The sequence below is a fragment of the Monodelphis domestica genome, chromosome 8, assembly GCF_027887165.1.
Source record: "Monodelphis domestica isolate mMonDom1 chromosome 8, mMonDom1.pri, whole genome shotgun sequence".
Lineage (NCBI taxonomy): Eukaryota > Metazoa > Chordata > Mammalia > Didelphimorphia > Didelphidae > Monodelphis > Monodelphis domestica.
In genome coordinates, this window is record NC_077234.1 from 213,899,302 (window position 1) to 213,918,633 (window position 19,332).

Genomic DNA, 19,332 nt, shown 5'->3' on the forward strand with positions numbered 1-19,332 from the left:
GCTCTCCACCTACTTGAGTCTTTTTCACTCGGCTTCCACTTCTGGGCACACACGGCTCTATATCAGGCAGGCAAAATGTAGGTTGCATGTGCTTTCCCTTATTTTGTATTTTCTTTATTTCTTAATAAACCTCATAAAATATACTTTTAGCAGAGAAACTAATTTAACCGTTACAGTTCATGGCGACCACTAGATTGGATGAGAACTTCTCAAATTTTTTAGCCTAGATAATGATTTCTAAGCCACGTTTCTCCAAGATGCTTTTTTAGAAAACCATCTTGATTAGCTTCTGCCTGCAGCCATCCGCTTTGGACTTTCTTGATTCAATATCGCTCACCTGGTCCAGGCCCTGCCCACCCCGGCTATCCCCTCTGGCTCCTGCTCCTGGTCTCTCTCTTGCTCACCTGGCCCAGCTTATCCCAGCCCAGCAACCCTGGCCTCAGAGCAGATCACTCATCACCCCAGGCCCAAGACTCACTTCTACCAGCTGGTAAAAAATGGGGGTGATTTTTCCTTAGGCTACAATTAGCCTCCACGTGGACTAGGGGCAGGGATGGGGGGAGGGAGAAAGAAAAGAAGGAAGAGACTTTTCCAAACAGGAACTTAAAGCATGGCTATTTTAAGAGGTATCTTTTGACTGTACTAATACTTTTATTTACTTCACCTGAGTGCCAGAGGGAAAATTCAGCTCCCTGCAACTCTTTAGCCAAATTATAAGATTCTTCTCTATGAGGAAGCAGCTCAGGGGCTCAGTGAATTGAGAGCCAGGCCTAGAGACAGGAGGTCCTGGGTTGAAATCTGGCCTCAGACACTTCCTGGCAGTGTGGCCCTGGACAGGTCATTTAACCCCCATTGCCTACCCCTTATCAATTTTCTGCCTTCTGACAATAGGCATCTAAATGGATAATTTAAAAAACAAAAACCCAAGGAACTTATAGAGACTGGAGGCTATATTTTTAAGGCATTTTAGACTCCATTGTTTTATAAAAATCTCTGTATTCTATTGCATTTTACTGATAATTTTGTTTAAGAGTTAACGTTGTGGTTTTAAGTTCATTTATTACTGTATTCAATACTATTCTGTTACACTGAATCAGTTTAATGTACTGGGTTTTAACTACTGTTAAATTCTGTTGCTTTTCCCCTATAACCATACTGAACAAACATAATTGAGTAGGCTCATATAAAAACAGCTTTTCTATTTTTGACTTTATAAACTGTCACATAGAGGATAGATGGACTCCATCAGAAAATTGCTACAACAACCTTTGGAAAATTTAATGAGCTAAATATCTCAAATTGATTTTAAGGGTTCTTTAGACATGATTTTTAGAATTTTTTTTTAACAAACTCTAGTCATTTTACCTGCCCCTAACAGGAGGTAAGGCCCATTTTAGTAGCTGAAGTGAAATACAATTATAATCCCAACTCCCGCATTTATAAAAATGTGAATGGAAGCTGGGAAGTTAATCCCAGGGCATTGTACTCCTATAAGCATTAGGGGTCAAGTGACTTGTCCAGGGTCACCCAGCTAGGAAGTGTCTGAGGCCAGATTTAAACCTAAGACCTCCCAGGTTCTGGACCTGGCTCTTCATGCACTGAGTCACCTAACCACCCCTAAACCTTTTTTTTTTTTTAAACTGAATATTTGTGAGGTTTTATGAAAATGACTATATAACTCAATTTAGTGCCTTAAGATTAAGATGCAATATGGAAAATTCTCCAATGTTGCAAGAAAGCACTGTAAAGTGATTTCCCCATTACTGACCTTGACAGCATGCTATAGGCGTGTTGCTTATCGGCTGGCTTCTCCAGGATCTGGCCATCCACAGACTGACAAGGGATGGAGGAGAAAGAGAGAAGAGAAGAAAAGCTGGTCATTTCCCATTTCCTGAGGGGGCTGTTCCACTCCAGGCCTCTGGGCTGGCCTCTCCCCGGGAATCCTACAGGTAGGTTTAGGCCCTGCAGACCCAGGCTGGGGAGGAGAGGCATTGGGCATCATTGAAGAGGAAGTCAGAGTCCAGCTTCTGGATGGCCTCAGAGGCTTCCTCTGTATGTTTCCCTAGCCTATGAGGGCGGCTGTGAGGTAAATGGGGTGAGCCTGCTCAGGACTTCATTCGGTCTCAGTATCCTGAGCAGCATGAAGAAGGCACCTGGTAAAGGTGTACAGGTGGAGAGGATGCTCCCTGTATCGCCTACGAAATAGTCCCAATGATGACTATGCTTTATAAGAGCCAGCGGCCTAAGACTTAGGCACCACAGAGGGTCTTCTGGCTTAGGCCAGTGCTAATTTATGTCGTGAGGCAATCCTACCATGAGTCCCTCAGCAGCTTGTCATCCCACTCTTCACAGAGGCTCTCCAAAAACTTTACAGCCCTCTGCAAATCTCTTGGTTTTTTTTTTATTTCTTTAAAATTTTTAATTTAATTTTAAGCAGTGAGGCAGCTGCTGTGCCAGGCCCAGAGACGGGGATTATGAGTTCAAATATGACCCCAGACACTGCCTAGCTGTGTGACCCTAGGCAAGTCACTTAACCCTACCTACCTAGCCCTTACCTCACTAAGGCCTTGGAACCAATACACAGCATGGATTCTAAGATGAAGGGGTTACCATCACTCAGGGGCAGGGAAGCATCCCCCATTCCGCCTTCACCTTTGTCTCCCAAGATAAAGCAGCCTGGTCCAGCCCCTTCCTCATCCTCACACTCCCTCTCAGTTGCTCCTTTCATACTACAAATGCATCTCCTGGACCTTGAAAGGCTCTTCCATCCCCCTCCTCTACTGCTCTCCGAAGCCAGGTCCTCCAGCCCACGGCCTCAGGACCCAACCCCCCCCCCCCCCCCCACCACCACACACACACTCTACACACACCGCCTGCTACACATTCGGAGCACACATGAGCCTGAGGATCTTCTCCTCCAGTGGCACAAAGACTCAGCATTACAAGGACTGTCATAGACCTCATCCTCCCAAAGAAGGAAGCCACACCCCTGGGGGCAGGGAGGCTGTGCTGGCCACTGAAAAGGGCTGCAAGGTCCTGGGCCAGTCCAATCTGAGCCTAGCACCAGAGGATGCAGTGAGGATTCAGAGCAGGGCGAGGGCCAGCTGGAATGGGGCCAGAAACACGGTTTTAATGGACGCTGAGTAACCGGGTTTTCTCAGGGCTAGTTTAAAGGCATAATCTTCTGCAAATAACCCAATACCATCAAGATTACTTTACTTTTCTCCAGAATCATTGAACCAAAGATGAAAAACACTAGAAAGAGTAACAGATTTAGAAAAAGGAGCCCAATGTTCAAACTAGCTATGTGACTTTAAATAATTTGCTCCACTTCTTAACCTTAGTTTCCTGCTCTGTAAAATGGGATGAATATTAATTACATGGAAGATCTCCTGGGTTCTGAGAGGCAGCAAAAGGTAGTCAAGTCAACAGAGACTTGGAATCAGAAAAAGTCTTCTCTCCCTTCTCTGTGCTCCAGGTAATGTTCTTAAGGATAATTTTTTTCCTTTATTTTCTGTCTTAGAATCAATAGGGTTCCAAAGCAGAAGAACATTAAGGTCTAGGCAATTGGGGTGAAGTGACCTGTCCAGGGACACACTGCTAGGAAGTGGATGGGGCCAGATTTAAACCCAAGTCCTCCAGGCTTCGGTCGCTAGCTGCCCCTTCTAAATTAAAAATTGCAGAGAAGGTCTGATCTTCACTGGCAGTGGAAGCTTTTTCCAAAGAAAGTTCCAATGCAGATATCTTGGCAGTTTGGACAGGCTCCTTGGGTTATTGAAAACCTTACATAAGCTCTACCTACTTGAAGTCTGATATACCTGGTGACTGAATTATTGTTGTTGATTCTTGGTGATCCCATTTGGGTTTTCTTGGCAAAGATAATGGAATGGTTTCCATTTCCTTCTCCAGCTCATTTTACAGATGAGGAAACTGAGGCAGACATGGGGTAAGTAACTTGTCCAGGGTCACACAAGTATCTAGAAGCTCCCATCACCAGGCTTGGATCTCAATCTACTCAGCCACCTTGCTGCTCTTCTTTTTTTAAACCCTTATTTTCCATCTGGTTCCAAGGCAGAAGAGTGGTAAGGGCTAGGCAATGGGGGTCAAGTGACTTGCCCAGGGTCACACAGCTGGGAAGTGGCTGAGGCCAGATTTGAACTTAGGACCTCCCATCTCTAGGCCTAACTCTCAATCCACTGAGCTACCCAGCTGCCCCCTACTGCTGCCCTTCTTAATTTAAAAACCTGCTTCCCACTTTGTATCTACTGTTTCTTTCTTTACAATATCATGAGATCCCAATCCTTCATTCTTTCTAATTATGGTTTGCACTTAATCTGTTTTCGAATGGATTTTGCCCTCCTGCTCATCTCTTTCTTTTGGTCCCTAAACCTTTGAAGACACATTTTCAGGCCCAGAGGATCTGTATCTAAGGCACAGAGACCCTATCCCAGCATTGGCAAATCTTTTAGAGATTGCATGCCCGAACTGTTCCTTCAAACTGCCGGTGAACCCCCCATCTCCCCAGACAGAAGAGAGAGTAAGTGCTCCCATTGGGCACATGAACAGAGGGGTGGGGCATGTGAAAAATGTCCTCAGAGGAAGTGGAGAGGGGGAACAGAACAGCCCAAGCCAGGGTGACCATGCCACATCTTTGCCAATATGGCCCTAATCCTAATAAAAACTGTATTGGCTCAGTGAATTGAGAACCAGGCCTAGAAACGGGAGGTCCTAAGTTCAAATCTGACCTTAGACACTGCCTCACCGTGTGACTCTGGACAAGTCATTTAATTCCCACTGCTGAGCCCTTACCACTTTTCTGCCTTAGAACCAATACACAGTATTAATTCCAAGACGGAAAGTAAAGGTTTTAAAAAAAAGAAGGGCAGCATGGTGGCTGAGTAGATTGAGAGCCAGGCCTGGTGATGAACCAATTCTTAGTATTAATTCTAAGACAGAAGGTAAGGGTCTAAAAAAAGATTGCATTAAATCCGGGAAAGATTTTGCTGAAAAAATTTGTATAGAATCAAGAATAAGATTTTTATTTGCCTCCAGAGTGTTTAAAGCTCTATTGGGTCAAATATTTCTCATTTATCTCCTAGACAAATATTAACAGAGGTAAAATTGTGACACTTTATTTGGTGAAAAAATTATTCTGGATTAAATGTATTTCAACAACTTAAGTTTTATCATATGATAAATAAAAGAAGTGGTAGATTTTCACTGGCTTAGTGTAGAATTCTGAGGTATTTCAAGAAGACCCTATAGGATGATAATTCTGCTGCCTCTAATCACCATCTCAATTTGTTCTCCTTCCCATTACCTTTTTATTTAACCTTACCTTCTGTCCTGTCCAGAGTTACACAGCTAGGAAGTGGCTGCGGACAAATCTGAGCCCAGGACCTCCCATCTCCAGGCCTGGCTCTCAATTCACTGAGTCCCCTAGCTGTCCCCAGACTCTAAATGAACTCCAAGCTTTAAATGAACCCATTTCTCCCAAGGTCTATAGTCAGGAAGCAATTACTTTAAAAAAAAAAAACCAATTACATTCCTAACACAAGTCAGAAGTATTTGATAGGACACAAGCTGAATGCTAACACTATTTAATGAGATATAATTGCCAAGAATCTAAGTAAACAAGAAAGGGGAATAGTAAGGAAAGGAAACTATTCAAAGAGTGTGTAAACTTACCACAATAGTGTCTGCTCCTATAACAACATCTGGAGATCTAAAGTCTTTCTGTAAAAATTAAAAATTTGTTGAAATTAGTTGTTTTTATTTTTTAATCTTTTTAATAAAAATCTTTTAAAATTCCTTATCTTTTTTAAATTAAAAAAATCTCTATCTGCCATCTTCGAATCAATACTTATATTGGTTCCCAAGGAGAAGAATGATACGGGTCAGGCAATGGGGGTTAAGTGACTTACCCAGGGTCATACCAGGAAACATCTGAGGCCACATTTGAACCCACAACCTCTCATCTCTAAACATGGCTCTCAAACCACTGAGCCACTAGCTAGCTGCTCCAGTATCTTTGCCAAGAAAACTCCAAATGGGGTTATGAAGAGTTGGACATGACTGAATAATGACTCAACAACTTTAAAGTTTACTATGTATTTTACAAACATCTCACTCTGTCCCCACAATTCTGAGATCTAATAGTCACATTACATTTCTTAGGGGGGGCATCTTTATCAATGATACACTAAAGTTAGATGAGAAGGACCAGCCAGCAAAGCTGACAAGGTCTCTTAGATTTTAAATTCTTATAATACACTCATTCCTATGTCAGCTCAGACCCATGAAACGTGACACAAGTGAAAAGAATTCAAAGAGAAGGCAATCTTTACTCCACTCACACAGAACCTGGTAATGGATCCAACAAAGGGCTGTGTAATTATGCAGGAGCATGAAGCCACCCAGCATCCTTCATATTAAAATTCTAAGGATAAAATAAGACCAAGAAACAAACAAGAGCCCTTACCTTATTCATGCGGTTGGCCACTTCCAGGGCCTTCTGCTTGGCTGTTTCCAGGGCATATTCATAAGGTGTGGAAAAGGCCGCTTTATCTAGCGTCTCCTTAAATCTGGAGGGCACTACCTCAAAGCGCAGGCCCTAGGGCAGAAGAAAGGCATCCAGACTTACTGACAAAGTCCTGCTCAGAGAAAACAGGATCAATAACATACTCAGACCTCCCAAAGACCTGCCTTCAAGCTTCTTTTAAGGTTTTTTCTTTACTCTTACCTTCTTGTTGCAAGGGCTGGACAATCAGGATTAAGTGACTTGCCCAGGGTCACACAGCTAGGAAGTGTCTGAGGTTACCTTTGAACTCAGGTCCACCCAGTTGGCTTTATCCACTGTGCTAACTAGGTGCCCCCCTTAGCCAATGCAGTTTTGCAAAAGTGCGCAATATTTTTAAAGTTAGGTATTAAAAAAGGCTTTCTCTTTTGAAAGAAGTTAGCATCCATATCAATGGGTAGTTTTCAACCTTTACTTTGTACAGATATGTTGATTTCCCCCCACCTCAAGAGGTCCAGATTTAAGAGTTCTTCCCCCAAAAAGTCAAAACAAAATAAAATACATTTGGTCCTGGGAGTCTTTTCCTAACCTTTATGAAGGTTCACTTGAAGCCTCTCCTGAGCCCTGGATAGATACTGAAACAAGAGCAGATGGGAAAGACAGAATTCCCAGCAAAGTTTCTAGTCTTCATGAGTCAGAAAAGGCATTATTAAGCAGCCCACAGGATACACTTAGCCCATGATCACCCTGGTAATACACTAAATATATACTCTACACAGAACCATCACCTTCACTCACTTGACACTTAAAGGTTAATCACTCTTCAGTCTAATATCACACTAATTAGTTTAGAAAAAGGTTGTTCACTTGATGTCCTTGAACTTAATTTTTTTATAACTACTTCAATTATAACTGCCTTCTTTTATAATCCTAGGTATTTTATTCATTTAAAAACATTATTCTGAGATGGGCTTCACAGGTCTGCCAAAAAAGTCCAAAATAATATAAAAAGTTAAGAATCCCTGATTCAGAAAGGCCTTGAAGGCAGAGTCCGTCTTCTACACATATCACAAAATCTTCCACATAGGAGCTGCTTATTCATACATATTTTCAAACTGTGATTTATATAAGGGATATGTGATCCATCCACATTATAAAGGCCATGTTTTTCACTAAAGTGACTTCCTCAGTCTTCCTGTCATTTTTCTCCCTAAAAATGGTTAAAACATTTGGAATTCTCTCACCCCATTCTGGGCCTAAAAACCAACTGAAAATTTAACCTAATTTAATGAAGATGTACTAAGCACCTACTGTGTGCAGAAGCATGTGCTATTAAGTAAGCTGGTAAGATCTAAAAGTTAAGGCACAAACACAGATAACTACATACACACTATTCATTCAGTGGGCATTAGAGGAAGATAGAAAACAAGTGCTGGATGAGTACCAATCACTATTAGCAAAAGGACAAATTGGAATCCAACAGTTCAGTAGAAGGGAGGCCATGCTAGGCATGCCCCAGAGCCAAGATGCAGCTTTGCTGGTGGGGTAGGACAAAGCAAGAGGAATGTTAAGACATTAAATAGTCTAGTTTGGCAGTAGCAGAGATAATATAGAGGGGAGTCATCTGAGATTAGAAAGTAAGCCAACACTGCAAGATTGAAAGCCTTGAAATCCAGGCAAAGGATTCAGTTTGTCAATAGAGAGCCATGGACGGTTTTTGAGCAGAGGAGTGAAAAGATAGCATTTATTATTGGCCAAAAGTGTTGAAAAAGGCCTGGGGGACGAGGCCCATCAGTTGTCAAGAGAGGAGATACAAGGTTTTTAGTTATCAGTCTGAAGGTTCATCCCCAGGTCTGGGGACCCAGAAGATGAAATATCAGTGAGAAAAAATTCATAAGAAAAATCTGATGGCTCCTTCCCTCAAGTCTCAACTTCCAACGGCTTCTTCCCTCCATCTTCAAAGGTCTATAGTGGCTCAATGGAAAGAGTTCCAGGTCTGGAGTGGGGATGGAGGGTGGGAGGTGCTCCTGGGTTCAATTTCACCCTCACACACTTCCTAGCTAGGCGAGGTTTCTTCTAATTAGAACAAGGACTTTAAAAAAAGATTTATGGCTTCTTCCTTTAATCTTCTATGGTGCAGTTGCTAAGAGTGGGAGGTGGGGGGAGTTGCTGTTACAGAGACCACAGTTTAAATCCCGCTTCAGACACCAAGTGTCTGTTTCCTGTAAAATGAAGATAAGAGCATCTTCATCCCACACCTAGGGCGTTATTGTTACTGTTATCTTGCACAAAAATGGGATATTGGTAAAATATTTTTGCAAACTAAAAGCAACACGTAAATTCTTGTTATTATGATGGAAATGATTTGTCTGCATGGCCCAACCTCTTCTTATACACTCAAACCAAAAAAAAAAGCTACTAAATTCCTCCCCCGGCAAACAGCAGACGGTAATAGGGATGGATCCCTTCACAACGCTGCCCAGCCTACCCACAGCGGCGGGGAAATGGTCAGGTGAGGTCGGCACGGGGCGCCACCACCTTTCCAGCTTGGGGTGGGGGGGAAGGCCCAGAGCACGTCAGCCTCCTAGGGGGAGGGAGGCCAAACCACGGAAACCTGAAAGAAGGGAGGGGGCGGCCGAGTCTCTGAGGCGCTGCGGCGGCCCAGGAGCCGCAGCAGACACAAGCCTCCCCTCCCCCTCTTCACTGGAGCTAGATCCTCCATGCCCCCAGCGGGGCGAGGTCCTCGCCTGCTCCCCCGCCGTGTAGCCCCTGGCGGAGCGTGAGCGGACTCACGGCGCTGTTGAGGATCTCCTGTCTCCGCGGAGAGGCACTTGCCAGTACCACGCGCTTGCCAACAAGCTTTCGGATCACCGGGCACAGCACCATGGCTGACGCCGACACGGCTCCGGCTGCTCTGGGAGACCTAGGCAGCAGCAGCTCCCCAGCTCTGACCGGGAGGAGGAGCTGAGGGGGAAGGGAAGTGGGAAGGAAAGCCCAGCTTATAAACGTCCTGGAGAGGCCCCTCCCCCTCTTTCCCGAGAGTTTGCCGAGGAGGTCCCTGAACTGGGACCCGTAAATCTACGCCTAGGCGGGAGGGTGCGCACTTTGCGGACTTTCTCTTGGCTGCAAAGACTGCGGAGAATCTGCAAGATCTGAGTTTATTAAATCTTGCCTCCAGACTTTTAAATGGTCTCTATGGCTTCCCGGCCCAGCTCCGACTTTGGGCCTTAGCTCTAGAATCTACATACTTATTGAAAAAGCACCTGGCAAATTTTAAAGTGTGGTATATTCACACCCTAGACCAAGATAAAGTCCGAATGAGTGAATGACTTGATAGAAGGAAACTATAAGCAAATTAGGTGAACACAGAATAGTATACATGTCAGATCTTTGGGAAAGGAAAGACTTTAAAACCAAGCAAGACATAGAGTCACAAAATGTAAAATCAATAATTTTGATAACATCAAATTTAAAAGTTTTTGTACAAACAAAACCAATGCAACCAAAATTAGAAGGGAAGCAACAAATTAGGAAACAATCTTCATTACAAAAACCTCTGAGGGGACAGCTGGGTAGCTCAGTGGATTGAGAGTCAGGCCAAGAGAGGGGAGGTCCTAGTTTCAAATCTGGATTCAAATACTTCCCAGCTGTGTGACCCTGGGCGAGTCACTTAATCCCCATTGCCTAGACCTTACCACTTTTCTGGGGAAGTTAAGGGTTTATAAAACACAACAAAACAAAAAACCTCTGACAAAGGTCTAATTACTCAAATTTATAAAGAGCTAAACCAATTGTACAAAAAATCAAGTCATTCTCCAATTGATAAATGGGCAAGGGACATGAATAGGCAATTTTCAGTTAAAGAAATCAAAACTATTAATAAGCACATGAAAAAGTGCTCTAAATCTCTAATCAGAGAGATGCAAATCAAAACAATTCTGAGGTATTACCTCACACCTAGCAGATTGGCTAACATGACAGTTATGGAAAGTAATGAATGCTGGAGGGGATGTGGCAAAGTTGGGACATTAATTCATTGCTGGTGGAGTTGTGAACTGATCCAACCATTCTGGAGGGCAATTTGGAATTTTAGTGCCCAAAGGGCGATAAAAGATTGTCTGCCCTTTGATCTAGCCATAGCACTGCTGGGTTTGTACCCCAAAGAGATAATAAGGAAAAATACATGTACAAAAATATTCATAGTTGCTCTCTTTGTGGTGGCAAAAAATTGGGAAATGTGGGGATGCCCTTCAATTGGGGAATGTCTGAACAAATTATGGTCTATGTTGGTGATGGAATACTATTGTGCTAAAAGGAATAATGAAGTGGAGGAATTCCATGGGGACTGGAACAACCTCCAGGAATTGATGCAGAGTGAAAGGAGCAGAACCAGGAGAACATTGTACACAGAGACTGACATACAATCGAACGTAATGGACTTCTCCATTAGTGGCAATGCAGTGATACTGAATAACCCGAAGGGATCTATGAGAAAGAACACTATCCACATTCAGAGGAAAATCTGTGGGAGTAGAAACACCGAAGAAAAACAACTGCTTGATTACATGGGTTGAAGGGATATGGTTGGGGATGTAGACTCTAAATGAACATCCTAGTGCAAACATCAACAGCATGGAATAGGTTCTGATCAAGGACACATGTAATACCCAATGAAATTGAGCATCGGCTACGGGAAGGTTTGGGGGGAGGGTAGGAAGGAATAGAATATGATTTTTGTAACCAAGGAATAATGTTTGAAATTGACCAAATAAAATTTTTAAAAATTGAAAAATGAGGGGATGTCCTTCACTTGGGGAATGGCTGAACAAATTGTGGTATATGTTGGTGATGGAATACTATTATGCTCAAAGGAATATTGTGATCCAGAACAACTTGGAGGAATCTACGAGAAAAAATATTATCCACTTTCAGAGGAAAAACTGTGGGAGTGGAAACACAGAAGAAAAACTACTTGAATACATGGGTCGAGGGGATATGGTTGGGGATGTAGACTCTAAATGAACATCCTAGTGCAAACATCAACAACATGGAAATTGGTTTTGATCATGGACACATGTAAAACCCAGTGAAACTGCGGGTCAGCCACTGGAAGAATGGTGGAAGGGAGGGAGGGAAATAATATGATTCTTGTAACCAAGAAATAATGTTCTAAATTGACTAAATTAATTTAAATAAAAAAATAAAGTGTGGTATAAACGTTTATTATTGTTCTTGGGAAGCCCTCAGGCCTTGGCTAGACCTTTCCAAAGTCAACAAAAAGCTTATTCTGCACTTGCTAGAATTCTGTGGGAGACAGGAAGTCTAAATAAGATGCCGTTGGTATAATTGGTGTAGAATTGGAAAGGCTTCAAGAGGCCATCTGAGCCAATAACTTCCATTTTAGAGGGAAGGGAAACGAAGTTCAGAAAGGTTAAATGACTTGCCCAGTGTCGCACAGGTCACTTCAGATGCAGAATTTCAACTCTCATCCTTGATTCCAAAGTCATTAGTTTTTTAATTGTTTTTTTAAATAGTTTTTTAATTTTTAATTTAATTTTAACATAACTACTACTGTAAAAAATAGAGACTTAAACCCAGGACTCCAGTCCCCAGTCCTTGCTCACTTCCCAGAATGCTTTATAATCGCACTAAATTCTCACCTGGGTGAGATCACAAATTATTATTTAAAGGAGTTCGCCTACTGAGGGGTCTTTCCTGTTTCTGCTTCCAAGCAGACGCATCTCTCATAATGTAAATGAAATTGAATTGGGCCTCTTGGCCCTCCTAGACACGTGCTTTTCTTAATTGTATTTTCTTAAGCTCTTAATCTTTAATAAACCTCATAAAAATATAATACTTCTAGCAGAGAGAAACTAATTTCTACCTGCCTCAGTTTCCCCTAAATTTTAATCATAACAGTTGAATTTTAACTGTTACACAACTAAAAACTAACTTTATGTGGCATTTACTCTGTGCCAAGAACTTTATAATAATTTCACTTGCTTCTTCTACAATCATGATATGTTGGAACAATTATACCCATTTTACTGATGAAGAAAATGAGGCAAACATGTACAAAGCTAGAAAATGCCAGAGTCTGCATTTGAATTCAGGTCAGCAGGTCTCTTAAGCCCAATCACTCTACCCACTGTGCCACCTATTGGCTGAGCTACCAGAAAGGCTGCCAGGTGGCTCAGTGGCCAGAGTGTCAGACCTGGGGTTGAGAAGACCAGGGTTCCAATCTGACCTCAGATACTTCTTAGCTGTGTGACCCTGGGCAAGTCACTTAACCTCAGTTTCCTCAACTGTGAGATAGGAATACTAATGGCACCTACCTCCCAAGTTGTTTTGAGGAACAAATGAGATGATACTTGTAGTAACACTTGGCACATTATAAGATTTTATTTATATATGTGAAAGACAAACAGTATGTATCTAGTAGAAAGAATATAAATGTGCATAGTAGATATCACATATAGTGTTATTAGTTGGTCATGTCCAACCCTTTGTGTCTCCATTTGGGGTTTTCCTATCAAAGATCAAAGCAGCTTGCCATTTTCTTCTTCAGCTCATTTTACAGATGAGGAACTGAAATAAACAGTTAAATGACTTGCCCAGGGTCACACAGCTAGTAAGTATCTGAAAGGCCACATCTGAACTTTCCAATCATCCTAGCCTCAGGCCTAATGGGTCTTTCCCAAACTTCTCTGAAGGAAAACCTGGGTGTTGCTCCCCCAACTGTTTTCCTAAAACATATTTAAGCACCCCCTTTTTTTTTTGCATATCACCAAAGTCCCAATGCTTTAGCTCTGCTTAACTTTCAAGATTATAATTTCTTTGTCCATATTAAAGATTTGTTATTAAAACTACTTTGGTAAACAAAGAAGGAGTTCTACCAAATTCATTTTACGACACAAATATGGTACTGATCCCAAAGCCAGGCAGGTCAAAAAACAGAGAAAGAAAACTATAGACCAAATTACTTAATGAATATAGATGCAAAAATCTTAAATAGGATACTAGCAAAAAGACTCCAGCAAGTCATCACAAGGGTTATTCACTATGACCAGGTAGGATTCATACCAGGAATGCAAGGATGGTTCAATATTAGGAAAACAATCTGCATAATTGACCATATTAACAAGCAATCTGACAAAAATCACATGATTATCTCAATAGATGCAGAAAAAGTCTTTGATAAAATACAACACCCATTCCTATTGAAAACACTAGAAAGTATAGGAATAGAAGGGCCTTTCCTAAAAATAATAAACTGTATATATCTAAAACCATCAATAAACATCATCTTCGATGGGGATAAACTAGATGCATTCCCAAAAAGATCAGGAGTGAAACAAGGATGCTCATTATCCCCTCTACTATTTAACATTGTACTAGAAACACTAGCAGTGGCAATTAGAGAAGAAAAAGAAATTGAAGGTATTTAAATTGGCAACGAGGAGACCAAGCTATCACTCTTTGCAGATGATATGATGGTCTACTTAAAGAATCCTAGAGAATCAACCAAAAAGCTAGTCGAAATGATCAATTACTTTAGCAAAGTTGTAGGATACAAAATAAACCTGTATAAGTCATCAGCATTTCTATATATCTCCAACACATCTCAACAGCAAGAATTAGAAAGAGAAATTCCATTTAAAATCACCCTAGACAATACAAAATACTTAGGCATCTATCTGCCGAGACAAACACAGGAACTATATAAACACAACTACAAAACACTCTCCACACAATTAAAACTAGATCTAATCAATTGGAAAAACATTGATTGCTCATCGGTAGGACGAGCTAACATAAAAAAAATGACAATCCTACCCAAATTAATTTACTTATTTAGTGTCATACCCATTGAACTACCAAAAAACTTTTTTCCAGAATTAGAAAAAAAAACACAACAAAGTTCATTTGGAAGAACAAAAGATCAAGGATATCCAGGGAAACATGAAAAAAAAACACAAAGGAAGGAGGACTTGCAGTCCCAGATCTCAAACTATACTATAAAGCAGTGGTTATCAAAACAATATGGTACTGGCAAAAAGACAGAAAGGAGGATGAGTGGAATAGACTTGGGGTAAGTGACCTCAGCAAGACTCTATGATAAGCCCAAAGATCCCAGTTTGTGGGACAAAAATCCACTATTTGATAAAAACTGCAGGGAAAATTGAAAGACTGTGGGAGAGATTAGGTTTGGATCAACATCCCACACCCTACACCAAGATAAACTCAGAATGGGTGAATGACCTGAATATAAAGAAGGAAACTATAAGCAAATTAGGTATAGTGGACTCCCCCCCCCCCCCCCCCCAGGAGTCCTATATTTATCTGTGGGTAATAACCTGAGGTGGAGAGAGGAGGCTAAGGAAATGGGAGAATAATAATGACTCAAAGGCAAAAGTAGAAACACATGGGGGAGTAATGCGAACTCCAAGGAAATAAGAGGAATAAGAGAATAGGTGGAGAGTATCAACTCCTTGATACTCCTAGACAAGAGAGTCTGCTTTAGGAGCGACAGTGTCGCTAAGAAAATTGGGGAGTCTCAACTCCCTGGTAACTCCTATAGCAATAGGAAGCACTGGCAACATTGCTATGAAAGAGATATAGTGAAGCTAGAGGGAAAGAGGAGAGGAGGGGGAGAGAGAGTAAGAGTAAAAGTGAGAGAGCTAGCAAGAGAGCTTGGAAGAGAGCTTGGAAGAGAGAGTTTCACGCTAGTTCTCAGAATTTATTGAAGGTTTTAGGAATATGGATCAACGAATATTTAACATGACATAGGTTTTAACATTGGTTGAATTGACAATGAGATCAAAGAGGTGGGGCTTAATCCAACCCGCTCTTTGCAAATGAGTACACACCAAGGGCTCAAATCTACCCTCACTTTTGCAAATGAATGTGCTCTGAGCTGAGGCATTGTGGCTGCCAATGTGTCTGGTAATACAATATCAATACATCAATCATACTTCCCAGATGCCAACATGCCTGGTATGCTATATTAGGTGAACACAGAATAGTATACTTGTCAGATCTTTGGGAAAGGAAAGACTTTAAAACCAAGCAAGAGCTAGAAAAAAATCACAAAATGTAAAATCAATAATTTTGATTACATCAAATTAAAAAGTTTTTGTACAAACAAAACGAATGCAGCCAAAATTAGAAGGGAAGCAACCAATTGGGAAACAATCTTCATAACAAAAACCTCTCACAAAGGTCTAATTACTCAAATTTATAAAGAGCTAAACCCATTATACAAAAAACGAAGCCATTCTCCAATTGATAAATGGGCAAGGGACATGAATAGGCAATTTTCAATTAAAAAAATAAAAACTATTAATAAGCACATGAAAAAGTGCTCTACATCTCCTATAATCAGAGAGATGCAAATCAAAACAATTTTGAGGTATCACCTCACACCTAGCAGATTGGCTATCATGATCGCAAAGGAAAGTAATGAATGCTGGAGGGGATGTGGCAAAGTAGGATTAATTCATTGCTGGTGGAGTTGTGAATTGATCCAACCATTCTGGAGGGCAATTTGGATGCCCAAAGGGCACTAAAAGACTGTCTGCCCTTTGATCTAGCCATAGCACTACTGGGTTTGTACCCCAAAGAGATAATAAGGAAAAACACATGTACAAGAATATTCATAGCTGTGCTCTTTGTGGTGGCAAAAAAATGGAAAATGAGGGGATGCCCTTCAATTGGGGAATGTCTGAACAAATTGTGGCATATGTTGGTGATGGAATACTATTGTGCTCAAAGGAATAATAAAGTAGAGGAATTCCATGGGGACTGGAACAACCTCCAGGAATTGATGCAGAGTGAGAGAAGCAGAACCAGGAGAACATTATACACAGAGACTAATACACTGTGGTACAACCGAATATAATGAATTCTCCATTAGTGGCAATGCAGTGATCCTGAACAACTGGGGGGGGGGGGGAGGATCTCTGAGAAAAAACAGTATTCACATCCAGAGGAAAAACTGTGGGAGTAGAAACACAGAAGAAAAACAAGCCCTTGAATACATTGATCCAAGGGATATGGTTGGGGTTGTAGACTCTAAATGAACATCCTAGTGCAAACATCAACAACATGGAAATTGGTTCTGATTAAGGACACAAGTAATACCCAATGAAATTGTGCATTGGCTGAGGGAAGGGTGCGTGGAGGGGAGGGAGGGAAATAATGTGATTATTGTAACCAAGGAATATTGTTCTAAATTGACTAAATAAACTAATTCAAATGAGAAAAAAAAACTACTTTGGCAGTTCTGCATCTTTTCAGGTTGGCAGTAGAAATTCAGCAAGTAAAGAAAGATAAGGTGAAAAGTTCTAGGAATATGGGAAACTATGAGCAGAGGCACAGAATGGGGGCAAGTCTGGAATGGCTGCAGAATTCAGTTTAAAAGCCATTGAAGGAAATCATATAAGATAAGATAGAAGAGGCAGGTTGGCATTAGATTTTTGAAGACATTTGTCAAGGGAATTTGGACTTTACTTAGTCGGAAAAGAAACATTGAAAGTCTTTAATTAATTTCAATAAACATTTATTCAATGCTTACTAGATGACAGATTGCTAAGCCTGCTGATTGTTTAGTGGCTTCAGTTGTGTCTGACAATTCATGACATTATTTGGGCTTTTAATTTTTTTAATTTTTAAAATTTTTAAATATTTTTTCATGTTTACATATTTCATTTTCTTTCCCTCCCCTCCCCATTTCTGGGCATTTCCACTGCATTATACAAATGTTATACCTTGATACCTATTTCCATATTTTGGTAATAGAGCATTCTTTTAAAACCAAAGCCCCGATCATTTGGGGTTTTCTTGGCCAAGATACTGGAGTGGTTTACTATTTCCTTCTGCTCATTTTACAGATGAGGAACTAAGGCAAATAGGGTTAAGTGACTTACCCAGTGTCATCCAGCTAGTAAGTATCTGAGGCTGGTTTTGAACACAGGTCCTCCTGATTCTAGGACTGACACTATCCATTGAATCCAAATCCTGGAGATACACATATGAAAAAGAAAGACAGTCCTTTCCCTCAAGTAGCTTACAATTTAGTGGAAACTGAAAAGGAGGTGCAAGGGACTATGATGCTCCATGGAATTGAGACCAAGCAGAGATGATGATGGAAAATGGAAAGTTTACCTACAAGATTCTGCAAGTTCTGAGGCCTCCATAAAAGAAAGTTTTGGGAGTGATTTGTTGCTCCATCCTGAAGGAGGTGAGAAAGTGATGAGTATAAAAACCTGAATCAACCTGTCTGGAGATGAGATTTCAGGTGATCACCTTATCCTGGGGGAGGCCTGATGCTCTTAGAGGGGTGACATAGACCAGATCTATGCATAAAGTAAGTATGCAGCAGACTAAAAATTTCTGAGGTTTACAGAGATTAGAGGCAGGAAGACCTTTTAGAGGAATATTTCAGTACTACAGTGTCAACCTGGAAAAACACAGAACCACCAAAGCAGTTACAAAGGAAAAATCTTTAATCAGGACAAGGAAGGCAATAGTATACTCAACATCAATACCTCACAGAGGGAATTATTGTTTTGTTTGTCTAGGCTTAAGAAAGTGATGAGAAAATGTTAATGATGAAGCTTGATTCTAGGGCTGAAAAGTGGTAATGTTAAGTGACTTTGCCCAGGGTCACATATCTAGAAAATATCTGAGACCATATTTGAATCCAGGACTTCGCAACCCTAAGCCTGGCTCTCTATCCACTGTGCTCCCTAGTTGCCCAACAAAGATTAAACTTTACAGTGGGCCTTCCATTTTGGGGCAGTTACTTCACCTACCCTTGAAGTCCAATCAAGTCAAGTCAACAAGTATTTATTAAGCATTTACTATTTGCCATGCACTGTGCTAAACTCCTTTCTGGAAATACAAATAGAGCAGAAATGCAATCCCTACAACTCAAGGAGTTTAATTTCAAAGGGGAAGACAATATATGAAAGGAAACTAAAAAGGGGAGAGTGGGAGGAGGTGTGGTGAGGAGGGAGAAAGAGACAGAGATAAAAAAAGAGACAAACAGTGAGGAATTAGTATAGAAAATATAATGGATACAGTAGAGAAAGTCGATGACTCACAACCTGGTCTCATTCTACCTTTCAAGGCTGTCATTCAAGACACTGATAAAAATGTTAAACAAAACTGGGCCAAGGATAGTTATTGCATTACTCCCCTAGACATTTTCCTTTAAATTGACATGAAACTTTTAGTTACTAACTCGATTTCTCTCCACTCACATAGTCATTGCTTTAATTCTTTTTATTTTTTTCTTAAAATATACATATATTTAATTAATTAATTTAGAGTATTTTTCCATGGTTACTTGATTCATGCTCTTTCCCTCTGCTCCTTCCTCCTATAGCCAATGAGCAATTTAACTGGGTTTTACGTGTGCCATTGATCAAGACCTACTTCCATATTATTCTATATTCCCCATCATATCCCCATCAAACCATGTGATCAAGGAAATGCTTTTTCTTCTGTGTTTCTATTCTCACTATTCTTTCTTTGGATGTGGATAGCATTCTTTCTCATAAGTCCCTTGGAATTGTCCTGGATCATTGAATTGCTGCTAGTAGAGAAGTTCATTACATTTTATTGTGCCACAGTGTATCAGTCTCTGTGTACAATATTCTGGTTCTGCTCCTTTTGCTCTGCATCAATTCCTGGAGATCGTTCCAGTTCACATGTATAAGGGTTAAAATTAAGGGTTTGACTGAAATGTGTGAAAATTATAAATAATAATGGTAGTTGTCAATTCAAAGTATTATTGTTCAAAGTTGAAA

The 19,332-nt window shown here is 40.8% G+C and overlaps 1 protein-coding gene across 4 annotated transcripts in view; it reads right to left on the bottom strand.

Annotated features, from left to right (window-relative positions):
- Positions 1 to 9,571, bottom strand: part of ASMTL (acetylserotonin O-methyltransferase like) — a 41,082-nt gene extending 31,511 nt beyond the window's left edge. For 3 of the 4 annotated variants that reach the window (XM_001364206.4, XM_007501014.3, XM_007501012.3), the window contains exons 1-4: positions 9,311 to 9,571; positions 6,482 to 6,613; positions 5,689 to 5,736; positions 1,769 to 1,833 (exon numbers count right to left, since the gene is read on the bottom strand). In XM_001364206.4, coding sequence (XP_001364243.2) covers positions 1,769 to 1,833; positions 5,689 to 5,736; positions 6,482 to 6,613; positions 9,311 to 9,403 — 338 coding nt within the window. In that variant the 5' untranslated portion in view covers positions 9,404 to 9,571. The remainder of the gene's footprint in view (positions 1 to 1,768; positions 1,834 to 5,688; positions 5,737 to 6,481; positions 6,614 to 9,310) is intronic. The other variant, XM_056807170.1, reaches the window with a different exon arrangement.
- Positions 9,572 to 19,332: the final 9,761 nt, after the last annotated feature.